At 41.5% G+C, this 24,084-nt stretch overlaps 1 protein-coding gene across 2 annotated transcripts in view; it reads right to left on the bottom strand.

Moving 5' to 3' along the window:
* nme4 (NME/NM23 nucleoside diphosphate kinase 4) overlaps positions 1-22,360 on the bottom strand; it is a 28,703-nt gene extending 6,343 nt beyond the window's left edge. The window contains exons 1-3 of one of the 2 annotated variants that reach the window (XM_029726983.1): positions 22,135-22,360; positions 11,720-11,850; positions 10,359-10,460 (exon numbers count right to left, since the gene is read on the bottom strand). In XM_029726983.1, coding sequence (XP_029582843.1) covers positions 10,359-10,460; positions 11,720-11,850; positions 22,135-22,291 — 390 coding nt within the window. In that variant the 5' untranslated portion in view covers positions 22,292-22,360. The remainder of the gene's footprint in view (positions 1-10,358; positions 10,461-11,719; positions 11,851-22,134) is intronic. The other variant, XM_029726984.1, reaches the window with a different exon arrangement.
* Positions 22,361-24,084: the final 1,724 nt, after the last annotated feature.

The raw sequence follows: 24,084 nt of genomic DNA, 5'->3' as shown, positions 1-24,084 counted from the left end.
AGGCTACCCGAAACGTTTGACCCAAGTTAAACAATTTAAAGGCAATGCTACCAAATACTAATTGAGTGTATGTAAACTTCTGACCCACTGGGAATGTGATGAAAGAAATAAAAGCTGAAATAAATCCTTCTCCCTACTATTATTCTGACATTTCACATTCTTGAAATAAAAGTGGTGATCCTAACTGACCTAAGACAGGGAATTTTTACTAGGATTAAATGTCAGGAATTTTTTTAAACCATGTTTAAATGTATTTGGCTGAGGTGTATGTAAACTTCTGATTTCAACTGTATGATATTGGAGTAGGGGCCTGAGGGCACACAGTGTGTTGTGAAATCTGTTGTGAATGTATTGTAATGTTTTTATAGTATAAATTATATAACTGCCTTAATTTTGCCAGACCCCAGGAAGAGTATGGGGATCCATAGTAAATCCAAATACAAATGGACTCATGCTGCTTTTATGCCAAATCCTGACTCTGCCATCAGCATGACTCAACAGAAACTGGGATTTGTCAGACCAAGCAATGTTTTTCCACCTCTCAATTGTCCGGTGTTGGTGATTGCATGCCCACTGGAGCCCCTTCTTGTTTTTAGCTGATAGAAGTGGAACCCAGAGTGGTCTTCTTGTGCAATAGCCCATCCGTGACAAGGGCCGACGAGTTGTGCATTCCGAGATGCCGTTCCGCACACCACTGTTGTACTGCGCCATTATTTGCCTGTTTTTGGCCAGCCTCCTAGCTTGCACGATTATTGCCAGTCTCCTTTGATCTCTCATCAATGAGCTGTTTACGCCCACAGGACTGCCGCTGACTGGATGTTCTTTGTTTGTCGCGCCATTCTCGGTAAACCCTAGACACTGTTGTGCGTGAAAAGCCCAGAAGACTGGCCGTTTCTGAGATACTGGAACCGGCGCGCCTGGCACCAATGATTATACCACGCTCAAAGTCGCTTAGGCCACTCCTTTTGCCCATTCTAATGTTCAATCAAACAGTAACTGAAAGCAGCAGGACTGAAAAAAGCCCACTGATGGCTTGCATTTGAAGCTAAGCAGGGTTGGTCCTGGTCTGTCTCTGGATGGGAGACCAGATGTAGACTCCGGCTAAGTGAAAAATCTGTTGATGTGTCCTTGAGCAAGGCACTTAACCCTAATTGCTCCTGTAAGTCGTTCTGGATAAGAGTGTCTGCTAAGTGACTAAAATATAAATGGGGTATGGTAGTATGGTAGGTTTTCCATACTCAACAGTTTCCCGTGTGTATCAAGTATGGTCCACCACCCAAAGGACATTTTGATTTGGGGGTCACCAAAACGTAAAGAGAAACGCAACACTTAATTATAAATCACTCACATCAATATCACATTGAAATCAATAGAACGAGAGGTTTGGGGGGGAGCAAAATAGAATGGGGGCAACAATGTGGGTTGTATGCACTGTTGAGATGTACATTATACAAAGACCACACGTAAACTTAGAATCTATATATGGTTGGTTAGATGAGGATTTGTAGAAGACTACTATTTATATTTTGGAATGTCGGATGTTGGTTTCGGGAGGCTGCCAATATGCAAATAGAAACAAACCACTTTTTCTGTTATTTAACTTCAACGAATCATGACCCAGTATAGGATATCGACACCTACAAGGGTTGGCTGTTATTTGAGGGATAGTTTTACTCTCAAATCCATGTATTGGTGTGTGGTCAGCGACTTCTATAGCGAGAACGCCAAGAATTATCTGTGCCATTTGAGAAAGAAAATGATAGCTGTGTTCTAAGTCTAACGACCCCCAGTTCCTATGACAGAATCAAAAGTACAAAACCAAAGATATTGATCTGTTTTAACACTAGAACCGTTGGGCCTTGAGGGACCCCCCTTCAAGCTAATGAGCAGTCATTCTGAAGGCAACATTTTAACAGTGTAATTAAAACATGTAATATGCTATTGCAAGAATAATAATTTGTGTGTATAAAGGCCTTGGATAGCATTAGAATAGGATTTTTTAAATTTTATTTCAGATAACACAATAGATTTTCAATAGTTTGTTACTGTAGTCTATATGTAAAAACAAAAAACACAAACAAGAATTGTTCCATCAATTCTATTCGTGGAGTGCCTTTGTTACAACTATGAAACAGAAAGCATATGTGTTAAAACACGGTAAGAGCTTATTTGTATAATGACAAAATAAAAAAACATACCCCCCCACCAAGACCAGCGGTCAAATGATGAGAACATTAGTAGCTTAAACATTATTATAAGCGCCAAGTGACCTTCATAAATAGTAAAAATCAGCACAAAAGCAATAATGGCATTTTAATGAATATAAGGGTCATATGACAGCAGTCAAAAATAGTAAATGATTGTCAGCTCATGCTTACATTGTGTGCGTCTTCACACAATGGCATCAGTTGGATTTAATTCAGTTGTTATCTCTTGTCCTAGCAGTTGACACAAATTGTCGTAACGTTCACTTGCTTGACACACTTTGACATAGCTTTGTTTGGTTGTAGTGCTTAATAGTCTCAGTTTCTCTTTACTGTATCCTGTTGTCTTGTCATTCTTCAGCACGGTTGTGAAGTACATGATTTTCATGGTGCCAGCCAAGCTTGTTTTCTTTGCAAGCAACTTGTTCGCCAATGACAGTGAAGTGAAGACATTGTCCATGGTGTTAATTCTCCCCATGCCAATGTAAGGTTCCACAAGCCTCATCACCATATACTCTGACCCTGAGCAAAGCAGTTAACCCACTGTTCCCCGGGCACCAAAGACGTGGATGTTGATTATGGCAGCCCTCCTCACTTCTCTGATTCAGAGGGGTTAAATCAGGAAGACACATTTCAGTTGAATGCATTCATTTGTACAACTGACTAGGCATCCCCCTTTCCCTATTTATCCTACCTACGGTTCTGACTGGTACAGGGACGACCCATGTTCTGAATTCTGTCGCTGTACATTTCAAAAGTGCTGAACAAATAGTTATAGGGACTACGTCCATCGTTGCTTGCTCATTAATGTCTTAATTGAAATTACGGATTGCCTCTTATCCACTTGTGCCATAGTTTGTACATCTCAATTGTCAGAAACCACATTTGTTTAAGCAAGTCAGCCTATCAGCTATGTTTTTCTTAAAGGCAGCAAATGAAGCTGAATGAACTGTTTTGCTGCCAGACAAGGCTCCGCTGGTAGCCAGGTGTAGCAGTAGTAAGGTGTTTGTCACCGTTATAGTGCAATTAATATATTGTTTAGTGTTGTGTAGTGGCTTTTCTGGCATGCATCCCACTTTTTTTTGTTTGCCCCACCAAGATTTGCATGCTAAAATCGTGTGTGGGTTTTTGTTTTGATGGCGCTTTAGTCGTGTCAGGGAACAGAGGAGGGTACATGTCCTACTAAAGCAAACATTTAAGCAAGCGGTATATGTGCATTGCAACTCCCACCGTTTGAATTTGGTTCTGTGCACCGCGGCAAAAGTGCCGGGACATGTCAGTACTTCTTTTGAGACAGTAAACCAGTTACACACATGTATGAATGGATCCCACAGACATGCTCGATTCATAGAAGAACAGAATGAGTTGCATCCCGATAGACCATGTCTCGAGCTAGAAAGATCCACGGATGTACGGTGGAGTTCAAAATCAAGGTCAGTGAGTAAAGTGCTGTTACTGCTAGATGTCATTTTAGAGGTTCTTGCAGATTTTTCAGAGGCTAGTGGACAAACCAAATTAGAAGCCGATGCCATCTTACAACAAATCCAGAACAAGACGTTTTTATTCCTGTTAGTCACGTTGAGTAAATTGTTTGACACTAGTGATTTTGCTATGAAGGGATTACAAAGCTCTACATTATCTGTGATGGACTGTATTGGTTTAATTGAAATCCTCAAAAGCAGCTTTTCTATGTTCAGAGATAACTCAGGGGGAGACTTTGATAAAGTTCTCAAGCTAACTGAAGAGATGATGATTAAGCATGATATTAGTAATTGGGGCACATCATGGCAATGGAAACTGCCTGTAAAATTGGCAGACAGTGTAGTCACAACTTCATTAGAGAAAACATCCAGCATCAAGAGTGCCAGTGACCTGAGGCAACTTTGGAACAATTTCTAGACAGACAGATTACTGAGTTAAACTCAAGATTTCAAGAAGACACATATGGGATCATGCAAGCGGCAGCCTCCTTTTCCAAAGAATCCCAAACCTGCGGCCTTAAAGAGTAGCTGAAGACCACATGCGATCATTATGCAATATAAATTGAGGATGCCGAATTCACTGTTTTTACTCAGCAAAATGAACATGGCAAGTAACTTTTCCTCCATAATGAGTGTACTTGACAGCTGCCCCGATGATATTTTCCCTAATTTAAACACTATGTTAAGGATCATTGTCACACTTCCAATGACATCATGCAGTGTGGAGAGTCTTTTCTCAACAACAAGGATAAAAAAATCATCTTCGCACATCAATGACAAGTGCCCGGCTGAACCACTTCAGTTTGCTGTCTTTTGAGCGTGAACTGACAGATACATTGGATTATGATGAAATCATCACCATATTCAACTCAAAGTCACGCCGTCTGCGCCTTGTGATGTAGGTCACGCCTTATGATACGTCTACTAAAGGTAAGGTACCTTTTAATAGTACTACTGCCCATGGTATAAATGGTAACATCAAATATAGGCTTGTTTTCCCATCAAGATTAAAGTGCGCCTGAAGATGAGTTTTATGTTGTTGTCAAGTTGGCAACTGGTCTAAAGTTACTGTCTTATTTTAACATGCTGGGATAGGTAATTATTTGTATATGTAACGAGGTTTCTCCAAGTACTATGCACTAGTATAAAATGATTGTATTACGAAATAATATACAGTGCACATCGCAAAATAAATGTAATAAACAAGCAGAAAAAATGCCTATCCAAATTCTTCTAGGCCATCCCAAAAATACATTCTGTCTACGCCCCTGGTTTATGGATATATTCAATCTCCCCCTACCCCAGTCTACTGTCCCCACTTGCTTGTTCCTGTACCCAAGAAAGCAAAGATAACTGAACTAAATGACTATCGCCCGGTAGCACTCACTTCTGTCTTCATGAAGTGCTTTACTAGTCAAGGATCATATCAACTCCACCTTACCCTACACCCTAGACCCACTGCAATTTGCATACCGCCCCAATAGATCCACAGATGATGCAATCGCCATCACACTGCAAACTGTACTATCCCATCTGGACAAGAGGAATACCTATGTAAGAATGCTGTTCATTGACTACAGCTAAGCCTTCAACACCAAGCTCATCATTAAGCTCAGTGCCCTGGATCCAAACCCCGCCCTGTGCAACTGGGTCCTGGACTTCCTGAAGGACCGCCCCCAGGTGGTGAAGGTCGGCAACAACACCTCCACTATGCTGATCGTCAACACAGGGGCCCCACAAGGCTGCGTGCTCAGGCCCCTCCTGTACTCCCTGTTCACCCATGACTGTGTGGCCACGCACGCCTCCAATTCAACCATCAAGTTAGCAGACAACACAACAGTGGTAGGCCTGATTACCAACATCAACAAGACAACCTACAGGGAGGAGGTGAGGGTACTGGCAGAGTGGTGCCAGGAAAATAACCACTCCTTCAATGTCAACAAAATTAAGGAGCTGATCGTGGACTTCAGGAGACAGCAGAGGGATTACGCCCCCATCCACATCGACGGGGCCGCAGAAAAGCTTCAAGTTCATCGGCGTACACATCTCTGACAATCTGAAATGGTCCACCCACACAGACAGTGTTGTGAAGAAGGTGCAACAGCGCCTCTTCAACCTCAGAAGGCTAAAGAAATTCGGCTTGGCACCTAAGACCCGCACAAACTTTTACAGGTGCACCATTGAGAGCATCCTGTCAGGCTGTATCACTGCCTGGTATGACAACTGCACCGTCTGCAACCGCAGGGCTATCCAAAGGGTGGTGCGGTCTGCCCAACGCATCCCCGGGGCCACACTGCCTGCCCTCCAGGACATCTACAGCCCCCGGTGTCACAGGAAGGCCAAGGAGATCATCAAGGACCTCAGCCACCTGAGCCACGGCCTGTTCACCTGCTATCATCCAGAAGCCAGGGTCAGTACAGGTGCATAAAAGCTGCGACCGAGAGACTGAAAAACAGTTTCTATTTCAAGGCCATCCGACTGTTAAACAGCCATCACTAGCTGGATTCCACCCGGTTACGCAATCTTGCATCTTAGAGGCTGCTGCCCTATGTACATAGACATGGAACACTGGCCACTTTAATAATGGAATACTGGTCACTTTAATAACGTTTATATACTGTTTAACACATTTCATATGTATATACTGTATTCTAGTCAAGGCCATTATATTCAACAATTGCTGTACATATACTATTCTATCCTATGTACACTACCATTCAAAAGTTTGGGTTCACTTAGAAATGTCCTTGTTTTAGAAAGAAAATATATTTTATCCATTAAAATAACATCAAATTGATCAGAAATACAGTGTAGACATTGTTAATGTTGTAAATGACTTTTGTAGCTGGAAACTGATTATTTTTTAAATGGAATATCTGTATAGGCATACAGAGGCCCATTATCAGCAACCATCCTTCCTGTGTTCCAATGGCACGTTGGGTTAGCTAATCCAAGTTTATAATTTTAAAAGGCAAATTGATCATTAGAAATCCCTTTTGCAATTATGTTAGCACAGCTGAAAACTGTTGTCCTGATTAAAGAAGCAATAAAACTGGCCTTCTTTAGACTAGTTGAGTATCTGGAGCATCAGCATTTGTGGGTTTGGTTACAGGCTCAAAATGGCCAGAAACAAATATCTTTCTTCTGAAATTCATCAGTCTATTCTTGTTTTGAGAAATGAAGGCTATTCCTTGCGAGAAATTGCCAAGAAACTGAAGATCTCGTACAACGCTGTGTACAGTCGTGGCCAAAAGTTTTGAGAATGACACAAATTTAAATTTTCACAAAGTCTGCTGCCTCAGTTTGTATGATGGCAATTTGCACATACTCCAGAATGTTATGAAGAGTGATCAGATTAATTGCAAAGTCCCTCTTTGCCATGAAAATGAACTGAATCCCCAAAAAACATTTCCACTGTATTTCAGTCCTGCCACAAAAGGACCAGCTGACATCATGTCAGTGATTCTCTCGTTTACACAGGTGTGAGTGGAGATCTGGAGATCATCTGTCATGCTGATTGAGTTCTAATAACAGATGGGAAGCTTCAAAAGGAGGGTGGTGCTTGGAATCATTGTTCTTCCTCTGTCAACCACGGTTACCTGCAAGGAAACACGTGCCATCATCATTGCTTTGCACAAAAAGGGCTTCACAGGCAAGGATATTGCTGCCAGTAAGATTGCAACTAAATCAACCATTTATCTGATCATCAAGAACTTCAAGGAGAGCGGTTCAATTGTTGTGAAGAAGGCTTCAGGGTGCCCAAGAAAGTCCAGCAAGCGCCAGGACTATCTCCTAAAGTTGATTCAGCTGCGGGATCGGGGCACCACCAGTACAGAGCTTGCTCAGGAATGGCAGCAGGCAGGTATTAGTGCATCAGCACGCACAGTGAGGCCAAGATTTTTGGAGGATGGCCTGGTGTCAAGAAGGGCAGCAAAGAAGCCACTTCTCTCCAGGAAAAACATCAGGGACAGACTGATATTCTGCAAAAGGTACAAAGATTGGACTACTGAGGACTGGGGTAAAGTAATTTTCTCTGCTGAATCCCCTTTCCGATTGTTTGGAGCATCCGGAAAAAAGCTTGTCCGGAGAAGACAAGGTGAGTACTATCATCGGTCCTGTGTCATGCCAACAGTAAAGCATCCTGAGACCATTCATGTGTGGGGTTGCTACTCAGCCAAGGGTTGTGAGCTCACTCACAAAGCTCACTCACCTAAGATCACAGCCATGAATAAAGAATGGTACCAACACATCCTCCGAGAGCAACTTCTCCCAACCATCCAGGAACAATTTGGTGACGAACAATACCTTTTCCAGCCTGATGGAGCACCTTGCCATAAGGCAAAAGTGATAACTAAGTGGCTCGGGGAACAAAACATCGATATTTTGGGTCCATGGCCAGGAAACTCCCCAGACCTTAATCCCATTGAGAACTTGTGGTCAATCCTAAAGAGGCGAGTGGACAAAGAAAAACCCACAAATTCTGACAAACTCCAAGCATTGATTATGCAAGAATGGTCTGCCATCAGTCAGGATGTGGCCCAGAAGTTAATTGACAGCATGCCAGGGCAGATTACAGAGGTCTTGAAAAAGAAGGGTCAACACTGCAAATATTGACTCTTTGCATCAACTTCATGTAATTGTCAATAAAAGCCTTTGAAACTTATGAAATGCTTGTAATTATACTTCAGTATTCCATAGTAACATCTGACCAATATATCTAAAGACACTGAAGCAGCAAACTTTGTGGAAATTAATATTTGTGTCATTCTCAAAACTTTGGCCACGGCTGTACTATTCCCTTCACAGAACAGCGCAAACTGGCTCTAACCAGAATAGAAAGAGGAGTGGGAGGCCCCGGTGAACAACTAAGCAAGAGGACAAGTACATGAATGTCTAGTTTGAGAAACAGACGACTCACAAGTCCTCAACTGGCAGCTTCATTAAATAGTACCCGCAAAACATCAGTCTCAACGTCAACAGTGAAGAAGCGACTCTGAGATGCTGGCCTTCTAGGCAGAGTTCCTCTGTCCGGTGTCTGTGTTCTTTTTCCCATCTTAATCATTTATTTTTATTGGCCAGTCTGAGATATGGCTTTTTCTTTGCAAGTCTACCTAGAAGGCCAGCATCCCGGAGTCACCTCTTCACTGTTGACGTTGAGACTGAAGTTAACATGATAGAAATAAAAACATTTGAGAGTGAGCAAAGTTTAAATCGTCATCACATGATCCAGGTTGCATGCGTCTACTCCGCAAGGCAAGACAATTAAAATTCTGCATAACGGAAAGGAACTTCAATGTCATAAAGTGGACATGTTAGTATACTTCATTTTGCTGCCAGATGATTGGTTTCACAATTGTCTCCAGCAATCATAAGGTAAAATATACAGTACCAGTCCAAAGTTTGGACACACCTACTCATTCAAGGGGTTATCTTTATTTTTACTATTTTCTACATTGAAGAATAATAGTGAAGACATCAAAACTATGAAATAACACATATGGAATCATGTAGTAACCCAAACAAATGTTACACAAATCAAAATACATTTTATATTTTAGATTCTTCAAAGTAGCTACCCTTTGCCTTGATGACAGCTTTGCACACTCATGGTATTCTCTCAACCAGCTTCACCTGGAATGCTTTCCAAAAGCCTTAAAGGAGTTCCCACATATGCTGAGCACTTGTTGGCTGCTTTTCCTTCACTCTGTGGTCCTACTCATCCCAAACCATCTCAATTGGGTTGAGGTCGGGTGATTGTGGAGGCCAGGTCATCTGATGCAACACTCCATCACTCTCCTTCTAGGTCAAGTAGCCCTTACACAGAGTATTTCATAGTTTTGATGTCTTCACTATTATTCATCAATGTAGAAAATAGTAAAAAATTAAGAAAACCCTGGAATGAGTAGGTGTGTGCAATCTTTTGACCGGTACTCTATCTAAAACAATTGTTATTTATATTTACAATCCCCTCATCCAAACAGATTACTTATTTACCTAGCTCTTATCAATAGTTTATCAATTTGTAAATTACGGTGCATAGAGAATGGTGTTATTTCTATCAGGGAAAAATATGTTATTCCACCACCGGAACCGACAGGTTTCCTTGTGCGTAAAGGTGTTGGAGTTATGAGGGAATTACGTCAAGGTCAGAATATGATGTATCTGTAGACACACCTCTGCCACACCTTCATTTCTCTGATCTCCACCCCAAACGAATAGGTAGCTGGCACATGCGTTACCTCGTTCCTAATTTTAAGGTCAGAATACACATAGAAAAGTGAATAAAAAAGGAATAAAGTAAATTTTACGCTCATGTAATCTGGGTCTGAATTCCCCCCTAATTGAATAAGGGTACAGTAGGTAGCCCAGAGGAGATGATAGAGAGGTGGTTCAAGTCTTGGGCTAGGCAGTGAAAAAGTTAACTGAACTGGCAAATGGAGGACTACTGGTCTCAGATCATACACATCACTGACAATCTGAAATGGTCCATCCACTACCGTTGATCAAGGTACATGAGCAAGGGCGTTAACAGCTTATTCTAGTGGTTATTTTCTAGACCTTCCAGCTGTCCAACTCTTAGTGAATGCCCAGACTGATCAGTAAAGTGAGAAAACAATGAAACTGAGCAATTCAAGTTTGGATTACCAGGCTATACAGAGGCACGAACTCTCACCATAACAACTATGGGACCAGAGGTCATGTAGTACAGGAGACTGGGGTAAAAGGGCTTCCTCCTTAACTCCTGGTAGTGCTGAGAGAGCAGCTCCTCTGATGCCTGAAAGAAAGAAAGCCAACATTGTGTTAACCTTTATTTTACAGTCTGGTATTTACAGTGACTTCATAAAGTATTCATACCCCTTGACTTATTCAACATTTTGTTGTGTTAGAGCCTGAATTCAACATTTAAAATCTACACAGATGTTCATGTAGATTTAAGTCAAAACAGTGAACATTCACTGTCTGCTTGGTAAGCAACTCCAGTGTATATTTAGCCTTGTGTTTTAGGTTATTGTCCTGCTGAAAGGGGAATTCATCTCCCAGTGTCTGTTGGAAAGCAGACTGAATCAAGTTTTCCTCTAGGGTTTTGCCTGTGCTTAGCTCCAGTCCATTTATTTTCTTCCCCCCCAAAAACTCCCTAGTCCTTGCTGATGACAAGCATAACCATACCTACCACTAAATATGAAGAGTGGTACTCAGTGATGTGTTATTTGCCCCAAACATAATGCTTTGCATTCAAGACAAAAAGCCACATTTTTTGCAGTATTACTATAGTGCCTTGTTGCAAACAGGATGTATGTTTTGGAATATGTTTATTGTGTACAGGCTTCCTTCTTTTCACTCTGTCAATTAGGTTAGTATTGTTTAGTAACTACAATGTTGTTGATCCATCCTCCGTTTTTTCCAATCAGAGTCATTACATTCTTTAACGGTTTTAAAGTCCCCATTGGCCTCATGGTGAAATCCCTGAGCGATTTCCTTCCTGTCGGGCAACTGAGTTAGAAAAGACACCGGTATCTTTGTAGTCACTGGGTATATTGATACACCATCTAAGTGTAATTAATAATTTCACCATGCTCAAAGGAATATTCAATATCTGCTTCTTTTTTTGTTTTACCTATCTAACAATAGGTGCCCTTCTTTGTGAGGCATTAGAAATCCTCCCTGGTCTTTGTGGTTGAATCTGTGTCCATGCAACTTATGTGACTTGTTAAGCAAATTTTTACTACTGAACTTAGGGTTGCCATAACAATGGGGTTGAATACTTGATTCAACTCCTTTAATTTGCGAAAATTTCTAAAAACAATTCCAGTTTGACAATTTGGGGTATTTTATATTCATGCTGTAATGTCAAAATATGGATAAAGTCAAGGGGTATGAATACTGAATGAACAAGCACAGTCCAAGTTCCAATTGTCGTATCAGAGTGCAAGTTGAAGCTACTATCATATTGCTTATTTTCATACTACTTATACTGATCCAGATCTACACAAATACCTAGGAGGCAGGGGCTTTGGGGAATTGGCCATCTCTCACCTGTAGCATCTTCATGCCCACCAGTTTGAAGCCTTTCTGCTCAAAGCGTTGCATTATCTGTCCCACAAGGCGGCGCTGGACCCCATCTGGTTTCACTGCAATAAGAGTACGTTCTCTCACACCAGGGATCCCTATACACGGATAGAAGAATAACTCTTACACATATGCTCTGAAGGGCAGTCCCAGACACAGATTAAGCCTAATCCTAGACTAAAAAGCACTTTCAATGGATATTCTCGATTTAACTGGCTTTTCTGTCTCTGGGACACCGCCCCTTAAACTTTTAGCAACGGGCATGCCAACTGTGGATGTTTAATTTCAGGCATCAATTTCTTGTGTTTGAGGGATGCAAAATCCACTTGTTACTTAAATCTCACTGGATTGATTGCTTTCATTTCACCCTTTCAACTCTTTCCTACTGCAATTCCTTTTCCCCCGTTAACGTTACGACTGCGGAAAAGTTTGCAATGACCTATCATTTTAATGACCTATCATTTTAATAATAATGGCACCGGAGGGGATGGCTGTCGTTTTACAAGCTCCTAACCAAACTGTGCCATTTTGTTAGTTTTTTGTATTGTTTGTAACTTATTTTGTACATAAAGTTGCTGCTACCGTCTCTTATGACCGAAAAGAGCTTCTGGAAATCAGAACAGCCATTACTCACCTCAAACTGGAAAAAAATAAATCTTTAATGAGTCCGATGCTAAGGACATACTGCTTTCCGGAGAACAGGCCCAAATCCCTGTCATTCATGTGAAGAAAAGGCAGAGATACCAAGGGAGAAAGTCGGGGTGCCCTGTTAGGATTCGTAGGTAAGTGAGTAAATCGCCATTACCATCGGTTCTATAGGCCAACGTGCAATCAGTGGAAAACAAACTCGATGATCTATGGTTGAGACTATCCTACCAACCGGACATTAAAAACTGTAATATCTTGTGTTTCACTGAGTCGTGGCTGAACAACGACACGGATAATACTACTTATTAGTTAAGGATTCACTGGATTCACTAATAAGCCTGTGACTTTCAACGTGAAACAAAAATAATCATGTGCCACTCAATCAGTCAACTACTACATCTGACCATAATAATCTCCACTCAATCAGCTGGCTGGGTTTTCCGTGTATCGGCAGGACAGAGAAGTTAGATATGGTAAGACGAGGGGCGGGGTGTGTGTCTATTTGTCAATAACTGCTTTTGCGCGATGTCTAATATTAAAGAAGTCTCAAGGTATTGCTCACCTGAGGTAGAGTACCTCATGATAAGATGTAGATGACACTATCTACCAAGACAGTTCTCATCTATATTATTCGTAGCCGTCTATTTACCAGAACAAACCAATGCTGGCACTAAGACCCCACTCAACGAGCTGTATATGGCCATAAGCAAACAAGAAAATGCTCATCCAGAAGCGGCACTGTTAAGTGGCCTGGGACTTTAATGCAGGCAAACTTAAATCCGTTTGACCTCATTTCTACGAGCATGTCACATGTGCAACCAGAGGAAAAAAAACTCTAAACCACCTTTACTCCAGAGATGCATACAAAGCTCTCCCTCGCCCTCCATTTGGCAAATCTGACCATAATAATGTCCTTCTGATTCCTGCTTACAAGCAAAAACTAAAACAGGAAGTACCAGTGACGCGCTCAATATGGAAGTGGTCCGATGACGCGGATGCTACGCTACAGGACTGTTTTGCTAGCACAGACTCGAATATGTTCCGTGATTCCTCGAACGGCATTGAGGAGTATACCACCTTAATCAGCAACTTCCTCAATAAGTGCATTGATGACGTCATCCCCACAGTGACTGTACGTACATATCCAAACCAGAAGCCATGGATTACAGGCAACATCCGCACCGAGCTAAATGCTAGAGCTGCCGCTTTCAAAGAGCGGGGCACTAATCCGGACGCTTATAAAAAAATCCCGCTATGCCCTAGAACGAACCATCAAACAAGCAAAGCGCCAATACAGGACTAAGATTGAATCCTACTACACCGGCTCTGACGCTCATCGGATGTGGCAGGGCTTGCAAACTATTACAGACTACAAAAGGAAACCCAGCCACGAGCTGTTTAAAGGTTTTGCTCACATCAGCTACGGAGAGCGTGATCACACAGTCGTCTGGAACAGCTGATGCTCTCATGCATTCCTCAGTGTTGCTTGCCTCGAAGCGAGCATAAAAGGCATTTAGCTCGTCTGGTAGGCTCGTGTCACTGGGCGGCTCACGACTGTGCTTCCCTTTGTAGTCTGTAATAGTTTGCAGGCCCTGCCACATAAGACGAGCGTCGAAGCCGGTGTAGTACGAGTCAATCTTAGTCCTGTATTGGCACTTTGCCTGTTTGATGGTTTGTTGAAGGGCATAGCAGGATTTCTTATAAGCTCCCGGGTTAGAGCCCCACACCTTGAAAGCGGCGGCTCTACCCTTTAGCTCAGTGCGAATGTTGCCTGTAATCCATGGCTTCTGGTTGGGGTATGTACGTACAGTCACTGTGGGGATGACGTCCTCGATGCACTTATTGATAAAGCCAGTGACTGATGTGGTGTACTCCTCAATGCCATCGGAAGAATCCCGGAACATATTTCAGTCTGTGCTAGCAAAACAGTCCTGTCGTTTAGCAGCTGCTTCATCTGACCACTTTTTTTATAGACCGAGTCACTGGTGCTTTCATTTTTGCTTGTAAGCAGGAATCAGGAGGATAGAATTGTGGTCCAATTTGCCAAATGGAGGGCAAGCGAGAGCTTTGTACACGTCTCTGTGTGTGGAGTACAGATGATCTAGCTCAGGCCTGGAGGGAAGCAAAAGTTATTCCGCTACTCAAGAACAGTAAAGCCCCCTTTACTGGCTCAAATAGCCTACCAATCAGCCTGTTACCAACCCCTAGTACACTTTTGGAAAAACATTTTTTTACAGTAAACAAGTTGACAGCAGACTTTCATTACACTTATAGGCAAGGGCATTCAACAAGCACCGCAGTTACACAAATTACTGATGATTGGCTGAAAGAGGTGATGATAAAACGATTGTGGGGGCTGTTATGTTAGACTTCAGTGCGGCTTTTGACATTATCGATCATAGCCTGCTATTGTAAAAACGTACGTGTTATGGCTTTACACCCCCTGCTATATTTTGGATAAAAAGTTACCCTGTTTAACAGAACACAGAGGGTGTTCTTTAATGGAAACTTCTCCAACATAATCCAGGTAGAATCAGGAATTCCCCAGGGCAGCTGTCTAGGCCCCTTACTTTTTTCAATCTTTACTAATGACATGCCACTGGCCTTGAGTAAAGCCAGTGTGGCTATGTATACAGATGACTCAACACTATACACGTCAGCTACTACAGCGAGTGAAATCACTGCAACACTTAACAAAGAGCTGCAGTTAGTTTCAGAATGGGTGGCAAGGAATAAGTTAGTCCTAAATATAAAAAAAACTAAAAGCATTGTATTTGGGAAAAATCGATCACTAAACCATAAACCTCAACTAAATCTTGTAATTAACAATGTGGAAATTGAGGTGACTTAACTGCTTGAAGTAACCCATGATTATAAACTGTCATGGGCAAAACATGTTGATACAACAGTAGCTAAGATGGGGAGAAGTCGGTCCATAATAAAGCGCCGCACTACCTTTTTAACAGCGCTATCAACAAGGCAGGTCCTACAGGCTCTAGTTTTGTCGCACCTGGACTACTGTTCAGTCGTGTGGTCAGGTGCCACAAGGAGGGACCTTAGAAAATTATAATTGGCTCAGAACAGGGGAGCACGGCTGGCCCTTAAATGTACACGGAGAGCTAACATTAATAATATGCATGTAAATCTCTCATGGCTCAAAGTGGAGGAGAGATTGACTTCATCATTACCTGTTTTTGTAAGAAGTGTTGACATGCTGATTGCACACAGCTCGGACATGACCCCACAAGACATGCCACCAGAGGTCTCTTCACAGTCTCCAAGTCCAGAACAGACTATGGGAGGTGCACAGTACTACATAGACCCATGGCTACATGGGACTCTATTCCACAAAAAGTAACTACACCTTATGGAACACCGGGGACTGTGAAGAGACCCGTACAGACACACATAAGACACACACACGTACACATGGATGTTGCACTGTAAATATGTGGGGTTAGAATGGTGGCCTGAGTGAACACAATGTGTTGGGTAAGGTGTTATGAAAATGTCATGTAGTATTTTAAACTGTATGTAACTGTCTTATGTTGCTGGACCCCAGGAACCAATGGGGATGCATAATAAATACAAATACTCACCACGTTATGCACTGCAGCGCTAGCTAGCTGTAGCTTATGCATTCAGTACTAGATTCATTCTCTGATCGGATGGACAACACGTCAGTTCATGCTGAAAGAACTCTGATAGGTTGGAGGACGTCTTCCGGAAGTTGTCATAATTACTGTGTAAGTCTTTGGAAGGGGGTGAGAACCATGAGCCTCCTAGGTTTTGCATTGACATCAATGTACCCAGAGGGTGACGGAAATTAGCTGTCCTCCGGCTACACCATGGTGCTACCCCAGTGAGTGCTGTTGAGGCTACTGTAGACCTTCATAGCAAAACAATGAGCTTCAATCAATTTGGTGACGTGAATATATTTAGTATAGTTTTATCTAAAAAGGAAAACTTATGTTACACTATTTTTATGAAATTCACTGGGGAGGATGGTCCTCCCCTTCCTCTGAGGAGCCTCCACTGGTCTGGATATCTTACAATTTTTTTATTGTTTGTTTCAATATCTGTGTTTTTGCATATACATCAATTGTTTTTGATCTTATGCTACACAAATATAAGAAACACATTTTTCTAAACTAATCCAATCTGTAAGTGGTTGGATTAATAACTAACTGTTAGTGAGATCATTGTTCCAGTTCACATGGTGTAGGTAGTTGTAATATTCATGTGTAAACATACTGAATTGTAATTGGATGCATTTTACCACCCTTTCATAAATCAAATCAAATGTATTTATATAGCCCTTCTTACATCAGCTGATATGACAAAGTGCTGTACAGAAACCCAGCCTAAAACCCCAAACAGCAAGCAATACAGGTGTAGAAGCACTGCGCTATGATTGGTTAGGACCACCCAGGTAGTGAGGTCATCTTCGGTTGATCATGGTATGAGACACAAACATGCCAGTTATAGCTAGCTAATAAAGAGCTACGTTTAGAAATATCCTGTCGTAGTGCATTGTATTATTTTGTACAAAGCGTGCAAAACAAGTAGTCTCTTCATGTACATGATTTTCTTCCATACTCTGACAGGCATTCTAAATGCAAGTTGTGAGTGACGTAAAAGTGCTGGATATCTTCCTACAAGTTGGCTTCCAACAAAGATTGGATATCACATTGCAAACCACCATAATGTGACAAGAAATATTCAAATAAGGGTGTATAACGCAAAGGAAGTAAGTTGAAAAAGAAATGTACTCTGCTGTAGTTGATTGTTAATTCAAAACAACACAGAAAAGTGTAAAATGGCAAAGGATTTGATTAAAAACGACACGGAAAATAGTAAAATGGTTAATGGAGTTAAATTTAAGCAACTCTGAGTGAAAGAGAGCGACCCGGTGCTACATATTTTACTGGTTTGTGACTCACTGACACCAGCCCCGGTTAGAAGAGAATAAAGCAGCCCAAGAGTTAACACACACATGAACTTTAATCACACACAGGAGAAGATGAACATGGGGATAAACACGTAACAAAAATATAAACAACATGTAAAGTGTTAGTCCCAGGTTTCATGAAATTTAAATAAAAGATCCCAGAGATTTCCCCATACGCACAAAAAGCTTATTTCTCTCAAATTTTATGCAAATGTGTTTACATCCCTGTTAGTGAGCATTTCTCCTTTGCCAAGATAGTCCATCCAACTGACATGTGTGGCATATCAAGAAGCTGATTAAACAGCATGATCATTACACAGGTGCACCTTGTGCTGGGGACAATAAAAGGCCACTCTAAAATGTGAAGTTTTGTCAACACAATGCCACAGATGTCTCTTGTTTTGCAGGAATGTCCACCAGAGCTGTTTCCAGAAAATGTCATGTTAATTTCTTTACCATAAGCCGCCTCCAATGTTGTTTTACAGAATTTGGCAGTACGGCCAACCGGCCTCACAGACCACGGTAACCACGTCATCCCAGGACCTCCATATCCGGCTTCTTCATCTGCGGGATCATCTGAGACCATCCACCCAGACGGCTGATGAAACTGTGGGTTTGCACAATCGAAGAATTTCTGCACAATCTGTCAGAAGCTCATCGTCCTCACCAGGGTCTTGACCTGACTGCAGTTTGGTGTCGTAAACGAATTCAGGCCACTGGTATGCTGGAGAAGTGTGCTCTTCATGGATGAATCCCAGTTTCAACTGTACCAGGCAGATGGCAGACAGCGTAGCGGGTATGGCGTTGTGTGAGTGAGTGAGCGGTTTGTTGATGTCAACGTTGTGAACAGAGTGCCCCATGGTGGGGTTATGGTATGGGCAGACATAAGCTACGGACAACAAACAATTGCCTTTTATTGATGGCAATTTCAATGCACAGAGATACCGCGGCGAGATCCTGAGGCCCATTGTTGTGCCATTCATCCACTGCCATCACCTCATGTTTCAGCATGACAATGCACTGCCCCATGTTGCAAGGACCTGTACACAATTCCTGGAAACTGAAAATGTCCCAGTTCAGTGGCCTGCATACTCACCAGACATGTCTCCCATTGAGCATATTTGGGATGGTCTGGATTGACGCGTACGACAGCGTGTTCCAGTTCTCCCAAATATCCAGCAACTTTGCACAGCCATTGAAGAAGAGTGGGACAACATTCCACAGGGCACAATCAATAGCCTGATCAACTCTATGCGAAAAAGACCTGTCGCTGCATGAGGCAAATGGTGGTCACACCAGATACTGACTGGTTTTCTGATCCACACCCCTACTTTTTTTCTTTTTTTTTTTAAAGGTAACTGTTACCAACAGATGCATATCTATATTCCCAGTCATGTGAAATCCATAGCCTAGGGCCTAATGAATGCATTTCAATTGACTGATTTCCTTATATGAACTGTAATTCAATAAAATCACTGAAATTGTTGCATGTTGCATTTATATTTTTTTTCAATGTACATTGGTATGGTTCTTTAAATGGACAGAAACAGAGATAATAAATACAGGAGATAAATACACTGGCCTGAATAGATATTTTCAAAGTACGATAGAGTGGGATATGGGATATAACAACAAGAACAATGTCAAGGACTATATATTATACAAATAGTAGGCTATTGCACAGAAACTTACAAGAGCAAAGACTCATCACTGCAGGCAATATCAGTAGTAACATAACAGGAATGAGAACTTCATAGAATATGGCTACTCTACAAACTGCAATGATATCAACAGCTTACTTTGTAGTTACGCAACCCATGCACATGTGTCTACCCACACTCACAGACTGGAATAATACTGTTCAGCTACAGGCAATATTTACTCCCTTGGAGAGCATGGGTCAGGCTGGCTAGCCTATCAGGGCTAGTGTGTGCAATGGGTTGAGACACATGGCTATCGTCCGATTGGCTGAAGCCATGAGGTGGAGGAGATATTAATCTGTCATGTGAGGAGGAGAAAGGGTGAGGATGGGTTAGAGTCAGACAGCACGGCTCCAGAAAGCAAATAAACAAACGCTCACACAAACAGTGAGCGTCACACAAACATAGCGTCCTGTTGCGCCCTCAGCAGGGGGATTTTGTAACACAGAGTTGGATATTTATTTTATTTAGTGTCATTTTAACTCCCAAATTATCAACACCATGACCAGAGTAGTTATATCACAAAATGGGGGTGGGAACATATAAACCCCAAAATAGTGTTACATTTGACTCCATAGGATTTTAATTAACTCTTGCAATTTTACTGTGTTGATTTCAGGAATCCTTCAACTGGGATTTCGGTAAAAGCAGGGAATTTATTGAAAGTTCCAGGAATTTTGCAACCCTAATCAGGACAAAGGACCCATGTTAGCACCAGGTATAAACATGTCTTTAAATCAGTGTCACCCTTGGTCTAAGAGGGAATTTCCTCTTGGCCTAATAGTTTCTGGTGAATACAGGATTTAGTGTTCAGATCCCACCTATGACAGGCAGCATTTCATTCCAAAAGTGTCTCCCTCGCCACAAACCTTCATTCACACCACTTTGAGACAACTGCATAGGTGTGGGATGAAGTGCCACCTAGTTTCCACCATATTGGTACTACATGATCTAGTTTCAGATCTGTGAAAGGGAGTAAAAAAGGTCAGAAGAGATGGCACAACTTAACTTTCTGTCATGAAATGCAGCCAGGGTCTCCATAGCGGAGGGAGAGGCTATTATGCTTTTTACAGGGTGTAATTCACCAGGAGGCCGTGACATTCATGAAGCCTCAAGACCGTGTTAAGACAACTGAGTTAAGGAAGACATTCTTTGAAGTTGTATCCACTCTGGGATACTAGTATGGGAGGAGGGCGCACGAACAAGCTGATACTGAAAGTCTGATAACCAACATCCAAGCACAGCAAGCATAGGCCTATGTAGCCTAACTATTATACAGATGATTAAGTCTCCAATATAGGCTATCTGCCATTCCAATAACCAGACCCAGCCACTTTGTTCGGTAGGCTAAGATGGGGCTTGGGAAGTAATCACTCAAATTCATAGGCACAGCTATGGATGCAAAGATTGACAGTCTATGAGATTGGAATTATTATTTTTAAATAGCCTGAATTGATTAATATGTGAAATGCTAGAAACTTCTGATCTGTATTTCGGCAAGGAATGAAAGTGTATAGTTAATCTACGTGCATAGTGACAACCAAATAAAAGACAGAGTGAGTGCCGTGTGTATATGCGGGAGCGTGTGTGTGTGCGAGAGGCAAGGTAGAATTGTGCTTCTGTTTGTAAACCTCACCCTATCAAGTAGCCTATAATTCAGTTGAAATGTATGGCCCACTGTCCTATTCACAGTAGCCTACTTCTTAAACAGGTCTGTCCTCGTGGTTTAAAAAAGTACTAGGTCCCGATCACCTATCCAAATATGACCACTGTGAAACAAAATGACCCTACACCACAAGTGTCCAATCTATCTGATCAAATATTATTTGATCCAAAACAGGGTTACTATTTTAGCTATTGCCTGCCCTTACAAATGAGTGATACACTTTTAATTTGTAGAAAGTAGACCGAGCTAATGGCCTAACGATTCACTAAACATATCCAATTAAGAGCATGTGAAGGCATGTGCACAACCCATCTGTCCCTGACTTTTCCTAAATGTGTGTATTTTACACTGTAGCAGAACTTTGGGATAAATATAATAAAATATAATAATACAAATACATTGATGATTTTTACCTCAAAGCGTCAAAATGACCATACGCATATTGAAACAGTAGAATAGCCAGGACATGCAGTACCAACAGCAACCAGTCTAATAAATCCATTTACTATACACAATCACAAAGAAATCCATTAAGATTCTGTTTAAGAAGGTCATAAAAACATGATACCTAGACAATTTATTTCAAAAGAACAGAAAAGCAAGTTGAGTGCTTAGTAGCTGAGGCTATATGGCTGCATCATGAAATCAACTTTAGCAGACATTACATGCTTATATTCCCCTGCTCTGCCACAGTCAACACATACAGTATATATTTTACAGTAGGAATATAATGGAATAAACAGAATAAAATATAAAGGACATTTTTCACAAATGGCTATAGCTGATTGACACCAGTATTTTGAAAATGAGCCCATACTCACAATTGTTTGATAATTTTGACACGACTAGGTTCATTAGAAACATCTGAATCTACTCTTAGGGTATAGCAATAGGGTATAGCAATCATAACTTCTGGCCTGCATGGACCTTTGGAGGATTATTTGAAAAAGTGCTGTTTGGTAAACTCTGTTCCCTTTTTTGTCAATGCACACTGAGCTGGTCATCAGTCTCTTCATTCTCAATTTGACAATTGATAATATTGTCACCCATCAGACTATTGTACATTTTTGTCTTCAGACCACATCTATTATAAGTGTTAAATTAGTTTCAATATAGTTTAGGTGTAGTTTGGATGGGCAACTAGCTGGGTAGGCAACTGTTGTCCTACAGTCAGAAAATACACTAGTCATTTTAGAATTTACAGTCTATGCACTGGGGGGATCAATCTATTTATTTAATATGAAATATTTGCACAATTGAAAGATCAACGGTCAGAATTACCATTATGACCTTTCTAGTAGTGTTAATCACTTCTCTGTACAAGCTTAACAAAAACATATGAAAAGCCTACTTGTACACTACTATAGTATGATAGCCTATAGTACTTACAATGGTATAGCCTACATAGGCTACTAACCTGATATGGTACTGTATCCAGTGCATCGATGCCCAAGGAGGAGAAAAAATGCGAACTCAGTGATATAACTTTTACTCACTGGTAGAACTCCCCAACCCCGACAGTACGGACTCGGCAGGATAAGGTTTTTCAGCGCACACCTTTGAAATAGAACCATTATTTCAACAAACCAAAGTTATAGTCGACTTGTGATATTCTTCAACATATGTACCTGTTGAAGTCAGTAATGTTCCTTTAAAAAAATCACGAGTCCCACCCCCGTAATTTTAGAAAGGTAGCATAAGGTACATGTTTAACCCCAAATATGCTGGTTTTAGGTCTACAGTGGCACGACCAACATATGTTGGTTTTCAGTGTGCCTGGCCCCTGGTAAGTGTAGGCCCACATACAGTGCATACAAAGTATTCAGGCCCCTTGACTTATTCCACATTTTGCTACATTACAGCCTTATTATAAAACATAATTAACTTATTTAGACCCTTTGCTATGAGACTTGAAATTAAGCTCAGGTGCATCCAAAAAATGTCTGCAGCATTGAAGGTCCCCAAGAACATAGTGGCTGCCATCATTTTTAAATGGAATAAGTTTGGAACCACCAAGACTCTTCCTAGAGCTGGCCGTCAGGCCAAACTGAGCAATCAGGGGAGAAGGGCCCTGGTCAGGGAAGTGACCAAGAACCCGATGGTCACTCTGACAGAGCTCCAGAGTTCCTCTGTGGAGATGGGAGAACCTTCCAGAAGGACAACCCTTGCAGCACTCCACCAATCAGGCCTTTATGGTAGAGTGGCCAGACGGAAGCCACTCCTCAGTAAAAGGCACATGACAGCCCGCTTGGAGTTTTCCAAAAGACACCTAAAGGACTCTCAGACCATCAGAAACAAGATTCTCTGGTCTGATGAACCCAAGATGGAACTATTTGGCCCGAATGCCAAGCGTCACGTCTCGAGAAAACCTGGTGATGGCAGAATCATGCTGTGTTGTTTTTCAGCGGCAGGGACTGGGAGACTAGTCAGTATCGAAGCAAAGATGAATGGAGCAATGTACAGCGAGACCTTTGATGAAAACCTGCTTCAGAGTGCTCAGGACCTCAGACTGGGGCAAAGGTTCATCTTCCAACAGGACTACGAGCCTAAGCACACAGCCAAGACAATGCAGGAGTGGCTTCGAGACAAGTCTATGAATGTCCTTGAGTGGCCCATCCCGAGCCCGCACTTGAACCCGATAGAACATCTCTGGAGAGACCTGAAAATAGCTGTGCAGCGACGCTCCCCATTCAACCTGACAGGGCTTGAGAGGATCTGCAGAGAATAATAGGAGAAACTCCCCAAATACAGGTGTAGGGTCATACCCAAGAAGACTCAAGCCTGTAATTGCTGCCAAAGTTGCTTCAACAAAGTACTGAGTAAAGGGTCTGAATACTTACGTAAATATTATATTTTTAGATTTATTTTTATACATTTGCTAAAAAAAAAAAAACTGTTTTTGCTTTGTCATTATGGGGTATTGTGTGTAGATTGATGAGGGGAAAAAACGATTTAATCAATTTAGAATAAGGCTGTAACGTAACATTTGGAAAAAGTAGATGGTCTGAATACATGTACATGAAGGCCTATTTAAAAAGTAACCCATTGAAGATGCATGTCATTGGCCTACATCCTCAACTGTTGCCAGATTTTTTTTTCTGACACTAATTTGGTTGAATAAAAAACTAAAACACAATAATGCCTGGTTTCGGGCATTATTTTTAATAACAATTAAGGGTTGGGGTCAGACTCTAGATTAAGATTAAAGGGCAATTTTGTCCTCAAAGAAGACAAACCAATATTAGGCGTATAATACTAGTTTCGTATTCATTATCATCATGGTTAAAATAATAGCTATAAAAAAACTATTTTAGAAAGTCATTTTTTTTAACGAAATGAACTACACTAGAATTAGGGCTTCAACTAG

Source organism: Salmo trutta, chromosome 32, assembly GCF_901001165.1.
Source record: "Salmo trutta chromosome 32, fSalTru1.1, whole genome shotgun sequence".
In the NCBI taxonomy this organism is placed as follows: domain Eukaryota; kingdom Metazoa; phylum Chordata; class Actinopteri; order Salmoniformes; family Salmonidae; genus Salmo; species Salmo trutta.
This window is presented reverse-complemented; position numbering and strand designations above follow the sequence as displayed.